Source organism: Homarus americanus, unplaced genomic scaffold (assembly GCF_018991925.1).
Source record: "Homarus americanus isolate GMGI-L3 unplaced genomic scaffold, GMGI_Hamer_2.0 scaffold56178, whole genome shotgun sequence".
NCBI classification, from domain to species: domain Eukaryota; kingdom Metazoa; phylum Arthropoda; class Malacostraca; order Decapoda; family Nephropidae; genus Homarus; species Homarus americanus.
The window spans coordinates 1-11,855 of NW_024751573.1; the positions used below are offsets into that span (position 1 = coordinate 1).

Sequence of the window (11,855 nt, forward strand, 5' to 3'; positions counted from 1 at the left end):
CCTGTGGGTGTCACCGCACCTGGGAAGGCCCCTGGGTGCGCCACCTCCCCTAACAGGGCCCCTGGGAGCACCGACACCCTTTGCAGGGCCCCTGGAGGCACCGACACCCCTGGGAGAGCCCCTAGGGCGACGCACCTGGTAGGGTAAATGGGAGGGACCTAGGGGGAACTATCATTGAATTGACCGTGGGGGCAGTTGTTTTTGCACACTTAGAACAATGGGAGATATGAATAAATACTCCGCCCATCGCATTTCCAGTATCATCACACCATGAACAATGTAAAGGAGAATAAATATCCAACAGGAAAACATAAGTTGGGGTGTTGTGCTGACTGACTGCTCTGTTCTCCTATTGGCTGATATTTGCATTTACATTTTAGTCCACCAATCACAGTTAAGTAAGGGATTGCTGGACGTATGCAATATGTATGACACTACCACCAAAGCTATAGGTCTCCACGTAGGGGACGCCTCTGGTAGGGCACCTGGGAAGGCCCCTGAGGGTACCGCCGCCCCTTGGGGCGTCCCCGCCAATGGAAGGTCCCCTGGGGGCATGGCTGACCCTGAGGGGAGCCTCTGGGGGCATCGGTGCGCCTAAGAAGAGCCCCTGCTGACGACGTGACCCCTTGGCGGACCCCTGGGGGCGCCACCACACCTGAGAGCTCCCCTGAAGGCACCGATGCCCCTGAGGAGTCCCTGGGAGTATCGCTGCCCCAAAAAAGAGCCCCTGGGGGCGACGTTACCCCTTGGCGGTCCCCTGGGGGCGACGTTACCCCTTGGCGGTCCGCTGGAGGCGATGTTACCCCTTGGCGGTCCCCTGGGGGAAACGTTACGCCTTGGCGGTTCCCTGGGGGCGACGTTACGCCTTGGCGGGCCCCTAGGAGGGCGCCAGCACACCTAAGAGGTCCTCTGGGGGCACCGGTGCCTTTGCGAGGGATCCTATGGGCGCCACCGCACCTGGGAAGGCCCCTAGGTGCCCCACCGCCACTGGCAGAGCCCCTGGGGGCAGCGACACACCTGGGAGAGCCCCTAGGGCGACGCACCTGGTAGGGCAAATGGGAGGGACCCAGCGGGCACTATCACTGGATTGACAGTGGGGACAGTTGTTTTTGCACATTTAGAACAATGGGATATATGAATAGATACTCCGCCCATCGCATTTCCAGTATCATCACACCATGAACAATGTAAAGGAGAATAAATATCCAACAGGAAAACATAAGTTGGGGTGTTGTGATGACTGACTGTTCTGTTCTCCTATTGGCTGTTTTTTGGATTTACATTTTAGTCCACCAATCACAGTTAAGTAAGGGATTGCTGGACGTATGCAATATGTACGACACTACCACCAAAAGCTATAGGTCTCCAGGTATGGGAAGCCTCTGGTAGGGCACTTGGGAAGGCTCCTGAGGGTATCGCCACCCCTTGGGACGCCACGGCCTCTAGAAGGACCCTTGGGAGCATGGCTGCCCCTAAGAAGAGCGACAGTGGGCGACGTTACACCTTGGCGGGCCCCTGGGGTGCCACCACACCTGACAGCTCCCCTAGGGGCACCGGTGCCCCTTAGGAGAGCCCCTAGGGGCATCGCTGCCCAAAAGAAGAGCCCCTGGAGGCATCGCTACCCAAAAGAAGATCCCCTGGGGCAATCTTATCCCTTGGCCGGCCCCTGGGCGCGCCACCACACCTGAGAGGTCCCCTGGGGACACAGGTGCCCCTGAAAGGGACCCTGTGGGCGCCACCGCACCTGGGAAGGCCCCTGGGTGCGCCACCGCCCCTGGCAGGGCCCCTGGGATAGCCGCCACCCTTCCCAGGGCCCCTGGCGAAACTGACACCCATGGGACTGCCCCTAGGGCGACGCACCTGGTAGGGCAAATGGGAGGGCCCCAGGGTGGACTATAACTGGATTGACCGTGGGGGCAGTTGTTTTTTAATATTTAGAACAATGGGAGATATGAATAAATACTCCGGCCATCGCATTTCCTGATACACCATGAACAATGTAAAGGAGAATAAATATCCAACAGGAAAACATAAGTTGTGGTGTTGTGCTGACTGACTGCTCTGTTCTCCTATTGGCTGATATTTGCATCTACATTCTAGTACACCAATCACAGTTAAGTAAGGGATTGCTGGACGTATGCAATATGCTAGACAGTACCACCAAAAGCTATAGGTCTCCAGTTAGGGAACGCCTGTGGTAGGGCACCTGGGAAGGCCCATGAGGGTAGCGCCGCCCCTTGGGGCGCCACCACCTCTGGAAGGTCCCCTGGGGGTACTACTGACCCTGAGGGGAGGCCCTAGGGGCATCGCTGCCCATAAGAAGAGCCCCTGGGGGCGACGTTACTCCTTGGCGTGCCCATGGGCGCGCCACCACACCTGAGAGCTCCCCTGGGGGCACCAGTGCCCCTGAGGAGAGCCCCTGGGGGTGACGTTACCCCTTGGCGGTCCCCTGGGGGTGACGTTACCCCTTGGCGGTCCCATGGGGGCAACGTTACCTCTTGGCGGGCACCTGTGGGAAACGTTACCCCTTGGAGGGCACCTGAGGGCGCCACCACACCTGAGAGGTCCCCTGGGGGCTCCGGTGCCCTTGAGAGGAAACCTGTGGTCGCCACCGCACCTGGGAAGGCCCCTGGGTGCGCCACCGCCCCTGGCAGGGCTCCTGGGATTGCCGACACCCTTGTCAGGGCCCCTGGGGTCGCTGACACCCCTGGGAGAGCCCCAAGATCGATGCACCTGGTAGGGCAAATGGGAGTGCCCCAGGGCGCACTATCACTGGATTGACCGTGGGGGCAGTTGTTTTTGCACATTTAGAACAATGGGAGATATGAATAAATACTCCGCCCATCGCATTTCCAGTATCATCACACCATGAACAATGTAAAGGAGAATAAATATCCAAAAGGAAAACATAAGTTGGGGTGTTGTGCTGACTGACTGCTCTATTCTCCTATTGGCTGATATTTGCATTTCATTTTAGTCCACCAATCACAGTTAAGTAAGGTATTGCTGGACGTATGCAATATGGACGACACTACCCCCAAAAGCTATAGGTCTCCAGGTAGTGGGCGCCTTTGGTAGGGCCCCTGGGAAGGCCCCTGAGGGTACCGTCGCCCCTTGGGGCGCCACCGCCTATGGAAGGTCCCCTGGGGGCACCGCTAACCCTGACGAGAGCCCCTGGGGGCATCGATGCCCCTAAGAAGAGCCCCTGTGGGCGACATTACCCCTTGGCGGTCCCCTCTGGGTGATGTTACCCCTTGGCGGTCCCCTGGGGGCGACGTTACCCCTTGGCCGGCGCCTGGAGGCGCAATCACACCTGAGAGGTCCCCTGGGGGCACCGGTGCCCCTGGGAGGGACCCTTTGGGGCCACCACACCTGGGAAGGACCCTGGGTGCGCCACCGCCCCAGGTAGGGCCCCTGGGAGAGCCGCCACCTTTGCCAGGTTCCCTGGGGCCACCAACACCCCTGTGAGAGCCCCTAAGAGTGACGCACCTGGTAAGGCAAATGGGAGGGCCCTAGGGCGCACTATCACTGGATTGACAGTGGGGGCAGTTGTTTTTGCACATTTAGAACAATGGGAGATATGAATAAATACTCCGCCCATCGCATTTCCAGTATCATCACACCATGAACAATGTAAAGGAGAATAAATATCCAACAGGAAAACATAAGTTGGGGTGTTGTGCTGACTGACTGCTCTGTTCTCCTATTGGCTGATATTTGCATTTACATTTTAGTCCACCAATCACAGTTAAGTAAGGGATTGCTGGACGTATGCAATATGTATGACACTACCACCAAAGCTATAGGTCTCCACGTAGGGGACGCCTCTGGTAGGGCACCTGGGAAGGCCCCTGAGGGTACCGTCGCCCCTTGGGGCGCCACCGCCTATGGAAGGTCCCCTGGGGGCACCGCTAACCCTGACGAGAGCCCCTGGGGGCATCGATGCCCCAAAGAAGAGCCCCTGTGGGCGACATTACCCCTTGGCGGTCCCCTCTGGGTGATGTTACCCCTTGGCGGTCCCCTGGGGGCGACGTTACCCCTTGGCCGGCGGCTGGAGGCGCAACCACACCTGAGAGGTCCCCTGGGGGCACCGGTGCCCCTGGGAGGGACCCTCTGGGGCCACCACACCTGGGAAGGACCCTGGGTGCGCCACCGCCCCAGGTAGGGCCCCTGGGAGCACCGCCACCTTTGCAAGGTTCCCTGGGGGCACCGACACCCCTGTGAGAGCCCCTAAGAGTGACGCACCTGGTAAGGCAAATGGGAGGGCCCTAGGGCGCACTATCACTGGATTAACCGTGGGGGCAGTTGTTTTTGCACATTTAGAACAATGGAAGATATGAATAAATACTCCGCCCATCGCATTTCCAGTATCATCACACCATGAACAATGTAAAGGAGAATAAATATCCAACAGGAAAACATAAGTTAGGGTGTTGTGCTGACTGACTGCTCTGTTCTCCTATTGGTTGATATTTGCATTTACATTTTAGTCCACCAATCACAGTTAAGTAAGGGATTGCTGGACGTATGCAATACGTACGAAACTATGACCTAAAGCGATATGTCTCCAGGTAGTGGAGGCCTCTGGTAGGGCCCATGGGAAGGCCCCCAAGGGTACCGTCGCCCCTTGGGGCGCCTCCGCCTAAGGAAGGTCCCCTGGGGGCACCGCTAACCCTGACGAAAGCCCCTGGGGGCATCGATGCCCCTAAGAAGAGCCCCTGTGGGCGACATTACCCCTTGGCGGTCCCTTCTGGGTGATGTTACCCCTTGGCGGTCCCCTGGGGGCGACGTTACCCCTTGGCCGGCGCCTGGAGGCGCAACCATACCTGAGAGGTCCCCTGGGGGCACCGGTGCCCCTGGGAGGGACCCTCTGGGGCCACCACACCTGGGAAGGACCCTGGGTGCGCCACCGCCCCAGGTAGGGCCCTTGGGAGCGCCGCCACCTTTGCCAGGTTCCCTGGGGCCACCAACACCCCTGTGAGAGCCCCTAAGAGTGACGCACCTGGTAAGGCAAATGGGAGGGCCCTAGGGCGCACTATCACTGGATTAACCGTGGGGGCAGTTGTTTTTGCACATTTAGAACAATGGGAGATATGAATAAATACTCCGCCCATCGCATTTCCAGTATCATCACACCATGAACAATGTAAAGGAGAATAAATATCCAACAGGAAAACATAAGTTAGGGTGTTGTGCTGACTGACTGCTATGTTCTCCTATTGGTTGATATTTGCATTTACATTTTAGTCCACCAATCACAGTTAAGTAAGGGATTGCTGGACGTATGCAATACGTACGAAACTACGACCTAAAGCTATATGTCTCCAGGTAGTGGAGGCCTCTGTTAGGGCCCCTGGGAAGGCCTCCAAGGGTACCGTCGCCCCTTGGGGCGCCACTGCTTTTGGATGGTCCCCTGGGGGCACCGCTAACCCTGAGGAGAGCCCCTGGGGGCATCGCTGCCCATAAGGAGAGCCCTTGTGGGCGACGTTACCCCTTGGCGGGCCCCTAAGGGCGACGTTACCTTTTGGCCGGCGCCGGGGGGTGCTACCACACCTGAGAGGTCCCTTGGGGGGCACCGGTGCCTCTGGGAGGGACATTGTGGGCGCCACCGCACCTGAGAAGGCCCCTGGGTGCGCCACCGCCCCAGGTAGGGCCCCTGGGAGCGCCGCCACCCTTGCCAGGGACCCTGAGGGCACCGACACCCCTGTCAGAGCCCCTAAGAGCGACGCACCTGGTAGGGCACATGGGAGGGACCCAGGGGGCACTATCACTGGATTGACCGTGGGGGCAGTTGTTTTTGCACATTTAGAACAATGGGAGATATGAATAAATACTCCGCCCATCGCATTTCGAGTATCATCACACCATGAACAATGTAAAGGAGAATAAATATCCAACAGGAAAACATAAGTTGGGGTGTTGTGCTGCCTAACTGCTCTGTTCTCCTATTGGCTGATATTTGCATTTACATTTTAGTCCACCAATCACAGTTAAGTAAGGGATTGCTGGACGTATGCAATATGTACGACACTACGACCAAAAGCTGTAGGTTTCCAGGCAGGGGACGCCTCTGGTAGGGCCTCTGGGAAGGCCCCTGAAGGTACCGTCGCCCCTTGGGGCGCCACCGCCTCTGGCAGGTCCCCTGGGGGCACCGCTGACCCTGAGAGCCCCTGGGGTCCTCGCTGCTCCTAAGAAGAGCCCCTATGGGCGACGTTACCCCTTGGCGGTCCCCTGGGGTCAACGTTACCCCTTGTCGGGCCCCTGGAGGCGGCGTTACCCCATGGCAGGCCCTTGGGGGGGGGGCCACCATACCTGAGAGAACCCCTAGGGGCACCACTTACCCTGAGGAGAGCCCCTGGGGCCATCACTGCCCCAAAGAAGAGCCACTGGGGGCGACGTTACCCCTTGGCGGTCCCCTGGGGGCGACGTTACTCTTTGGCGGTCCCCTGGGGGCGACATTAGCCCTTGGCGGGCCCCTGTGGGCGCCACCACACCTGAGAGGTCCCCTGGGGGTAGCGGTGCCTCTGGGAGGGACACTGTGGGCGCCACCGCAACTGGGAAGGCCCCTGGGTGCGCCACCGCCCCAAGTAGGGCCCCTGGGAGCGCCGCCACCCTTGCCAGGGACCCTGACCGACACCCCTGTGAGAGTCCCTAAAAAGCGACGCATCTGGTGCAGGGCACATGGGAGAGAACCCAGGGGGCACTATCATTGGATGACCGTGGGGGCAGTTGTTTTTGCACATATATAGAACAATGGGAGATATGAATAAATACTCCGCCCATCGCATTTCGAGTATCATCACAACATGAACAATGTAAAGGAGAATAAATATCCAACAGGAAAACATAAGTTGGGGTGTTGTGCTGACTGACTGCTCTGTTCTCCTATTGGCTGATATTTGCATTTATATTTTAGTCACCAATCACAGTTAAGTAAGGGATTGCTGGACGTATGCAATATGTACGACACTTCCAGCAAAAGCTATAGGTCTCCAGGTAAGGGACGCCTCTGGTAGGGCCCCTGAGAAGGCCCCTGAGGGTACCGCTGCCCCTTGGGGCGCCACCTGCTCTGGAAGGACCCCTGGAGGCACGGCTGACCGTGAGGGGAGACCCTGGGGGCATCGCTCTGCCCCTAAGAAGAGCTCCTGGGGGCGATGTTACCCCTTGGCGGGTCCCTGGGGGCGCCACCATGCCTAAGAGATCGCCTGGGGGCACCGGTGACCCTGAGGAGAGCCCCTGGAGGCATAGCTGACCACAGAAGAGCGACTGGGGGCGACGTTACCCTTTGGCGGTCCCCTGGGGGCGACGTTAGCCCTTGGCGGGCTCCTGTGGGCGCCACAACACCTGAGAGACCTTCTGGGGCCACCGGTGCCCCTGGGAGGGACCCTGTGGGTGCCACCGCACCTGGGAAGGCCCCTGGGTGCGCCACCGCCCCTAACAGGGCCCCTTGGAGCACCGACACCCTTTGCAGGGCCCCTGGAGGCACCGACACCCCTGGAAGAGCCCCTACGGCGACGCACCTGGTAGGGTAAATGGGAGGGACCTAGGGGGCACTATCATTGAATTGACCGTGGGGGCAGTTGTTTTTGCACATTTAGAACAATGGGACATATGAATAAATACTCCGCCCATCGCATTTCGAGTATCATCACACCATGAACAATGTAAAAGAGAATAAATATCCAACAGGAAAACATAAGTTGGGGTGTTGTGCTGACTGACTGCTCTGTTGTCCTATTGGCTGATATTTGCATTTACATTTTAGTCCACCAATCACAGTTAAGTAAGGTATTGCTGGACGTATGCAATATGGACGACACTACCCCCAAAAGCTATAGGTCTCAAGGTAGTGGGCGCCTTTGGTAGGGCCCCTGGGAAGGCCCCTGAGGGTACCGTCACCCCTTGGGGCGCCACCGCCTATGGAAGGTCACCTGGGGGCACCGCTAACCCTGACGAGAGCCCCTGGGGGCATCGATGCCCCTAAGAAGAGCCCCTGTGGGCGACATTACCCCTTGGCGGTCCCCTCTGGGTGATGTTACCCCTTGGCGGTCCCCTGGGGGCGACATTAGCCCTTGGCGGGCCCCTGTGGGCGCCACCACACCTGAGAGGTCCCCTGGGGGCACCGGTGCCTCTGGGAGGGACACTGTGGAACCCTGGGAAGGACCCTGGGTGCGCCACCGCCCCAGGTGGGAGCCCCTGGGGCCGCCACCTTTGCCAGGTTCCTGGGGCACCACACCCCTGTGAGAGCTAGGTGACGCACCTGTGCAAAAGGCAAATGGGAGGCCTAGGGCGCACTATCACTGGATTAACCGTGGGGGCAGTTGTTTTTTGCACATTTAGAACAATGGAAGATATGAATAAATAAATACTCCGCCCATCGCATTTCCAGTTTCATCTCACCATGAACAATGTAAAGGAGAATAAATATCCAGCAGGAAAACATAAGTTGGGGTGTTGTGCTGACTGACTGCTCTGTTCTCCTATTGGCTGTTACTTGGATTTACGTTTTAGTCAACCAATCATAGTTAAGTAAGGGATTGCTGGACGACACTACGATCAAAACCTATAAGTGTCCATGCAGGGGACGCCTCTGGTAGGGCCCCTGGAAAGGCCCCTGTGGCTACCGCAGCCCTTAAGTGCGCCACCGCCTCTGGGGGCACCACTGATCCTGAGGAGAGCCGCTGGGGGCATCGCTGTCCCTAAGAAGAGCCCCTGGGCGCGACGTTAACTCTTGGCGGTCCCCTGGGGGCGCCACCACACCTGAGAGTTCCCCTGGGGGCACCGGTGCCCCTGGGATGGCTGCTGTGGGCGCCACCCCACCTGGTAAAGCCTTTGGGTGCGCCACCGCCCCTAGCAAGGCCCCTGGGAGCGCAGATACCCTTTGCAGGACCCCTAGGGAAACCGACACCCCTGGGAGAGCCCCTAAGGGCGACGCACCTGGTAGGGCAAATGGGAGGGCCCCAGGGGGCACTATCACTGGAATGACTGTGGTGACAGTTGTTTTTGCACATTTAGAACAATGGAAGATATGAATAAATAAATACTCCGCCCATCGCATTTCCAGTTTCATCTCACCATGAACAATGTAAAGGAGAATAAATATCCAGCAGGAAAACATAAGTTGGGGGTGTTTTGCTGACTGACTGCTCTGTTCTCCTATTGGCTGTTAGTTGGATTTACATTTTAGTCCACCAATCACAGTTAAGTAAGGGATTGCTGGACGTATGCAATATGTACAGTACAATACAAGTACACACAGTACTTGTTCATATTCTCCGTTTACACGCACCGTATACCACGTTAATTTTTAATCTCCGCATACAATACACTCAGTGCTTTTCATATTTGCTTCATTTTTATCAAACTCTTAAGTGGGGCAAATTTTATATCCCTCCCCGTACAGGAATTGCCTAGCTTATACTACAGGTAGTCAAGGAGCGACTTAATTGAAGTTTATAAACAACTCTGAGGACATTACTCGGTCGAGGGTTCATACCTGGGAGACGTGCCCCACTAGCCTAGCGGGACGGGTGGTCACAGCTTATGGTTGAAGAAGCCACAAGTTCGGAAAATTGTCAAGGCAAACTTTTTCTGAGTTTGTAAACTCTTGGCACACTCTGCCAGAGAGTGTGACAGCACCGAGAGTGAGCTCCTTCAAGACCAGACTTGACCAACACTGGCGCAGGTGCAGATACATTCTGGAGCCAGTTCTTGCCCAGTACTTGCCAATGACGACATGCAGCCTGTCTGGCATTGAGGATCTGTTTGGTGGGGTTCTTGGCCAGCCAGATATTCGCCTCAGCCCAGCCAGCCATTCACCTCAGCCCAGCCAGCCATTCACCTCAGCCAGCCAGCCATGCACCTCAGCCAGCCAGCCGTTCACTTCAGCTAGTCAGCCGTAAACCTCAAGCCAGCCTCAGAGAGCCACACAATCTAAAATAAATAACAAACCATTCCCCGCATCCACACACTCTCCCTCCCATCCACCCACCCTTCCTCCCACCCACCCCCTCCTCCCATCCACACACCCTACCTCCAATACCACACACCCTTCCTCCCCTCTACACACCCTAGAAAGAAAAATAAATTAATATTTGATGATTTTGATATTCTTCATGAGCAAAGAGCGAGTCATCAGTCGAACAATAATAAAAATAATAGTAATATTAATAATAATAATAATAATAATAATAATAATAATAATAATAATAATAATAATAATAATAATAATAATAATAATAATAATAATAATAATAATAATAATATTTATAATAATAATAATAGTAATAATAATAAAAAAATAATGGAAGTATTACGCTTGTGCTAACCGTGGAAGCCAACTGCTTGTTTGGTTGGGGACGTAAGAGCGGATCGTTGACGAAGCTTCGAAACCCATGACTATCTTTCATTAATAATTATCAGTTTTATTTTAGCTAATGATGGATAAAAGTGATTTAAGAAAATTAATGAGATTATATATGACGGACCAATCGTGTATGGTGTTCTTTCCGCCGTCTAGTCGATTATTTTCATATGAATCAGTAAAGCGAACCAATGAATTAAGGAATCGAAGCACCTCGGGTTCGCCACTCGCCAGTGATCATTAGAGGTACAGCAGTGGTGGAGGCAACATGTGTGTGTGTGGTCATACAGTATTTGATCGCTATTTCCATGTTTTACGTTTGCTGTTTGTGGATTACCTCGTGTTTGTGGCGTCGTGAGGACTTCCAGGACTCTACGCTGTTCATGGTTATTAGCAGTTGAGTGAAGGTAAGGTGATAACAAGTTGTGTTGTTGTACTGTGGGGTCCAGGAGGAGGAGGCGGTAGTGTAGCTCTCCGCCGTGTGTACAGGAGTTGTGGATGCCGTGGCTCGGACAGAAAATACTGCTATTAAGATGGCTATTAACCAAAGTTAGCATGTGGGTAGACAGATAATACTGCTATTAAGATGGCTATTAACCAAAGGTAGCATGTGGATAGACAGATAATACTGCTATTAAGATGGATATTAAACTAAGCTAATATGTGGATATATGATATTGAGTAAAAATCATACATACATACATACATACATACATACATACATACATACATACATACATACATACATGAGGGTTATCGGCCTGGTTATTTCATGTTAAACACATTGTTCAGTTGAAGTTTTTGTTAGGGTAAGAGTGGTAGGTATCGTCACCGGGGCCCATATGCTGCTATTGCTGAAGTAAATTATGTAATGGGATCACTAACCATCATTTCCATTATAATTATTTGCCCTTGATAGTGTAAATACCTAGCGCGTCACTTGGATCAATTCAATTCAATTTCTATTGTTTATTCCTTGATAGAGGAAGCGGGATCCTAGTGCTGTCACTAGGTACCCCTGTACAATAACACCAGAAGCATCTGGCAAGTGTCACAAGTATATACAGTATAAATATTATAAAGGGGCTTACTAAAGCCTAAGGAAGGAAGGATATTCCTTTAACACATAATCAATGTTATTTACATAATATCTGGCCAGTATGGGGAGGATCATCGTGTCTCCGTCAGGGGGTCGTGGAGTGGTGGTCCAGCAGGCGTCACGGAAGCGTTGTGTGTGGGGACATCTTAGGAGGTAGTGGATAAGGGTGCGGCTGTCGGGTCTTCTGCATAATGCACAAGAGCGTTGCTCAGGGGATGCGGGGATACCAATCTCCCAAGCAAAGTCATACCCAATGATGATACGGGCAGCAATCACGTCCCTTTTCCGCGACCCTTTCCCATAGACATACGAAGTTTACGGAGGACATCGTACCAGGTGGGCTGGGAGTCCAGGGGGATGGCTGCTTCCGGAGCTTCTCTCTGTTTGCGGCGA

General features: G+C 54.6%; 1 protein-coding gene across 1 annotated transcript; it reads right to left on the reverse strand.

Moving 5' to 3' along the window:
- Positions 1–562: 562 nt before the first annotated feature.
- On the reverse strand, positions 563–5,597 carry LOC121854675 (collagen alpha-1(V) chain-like; the record flags this gene model as incomplete). The annotated part of the gene is made up of 7 exons (XM_042349371.1): positions 5,554–5,597; positions 4,674–5,002; positions 3,917–4,051; positions 3,161–3,295; positions 2,466–2,707; positions 1,350–1,618; positions 563–708 (listed from the first exon to the last, which is right to left on the reverse strand). Coding segments are annotated over exons 1-7 (1,300 nt in total), but the record flags the coding sequence as incomplete, so codon positions are not given.
- Positions 5,598–11,855: the final 6,258 nt, after the last annotated feature.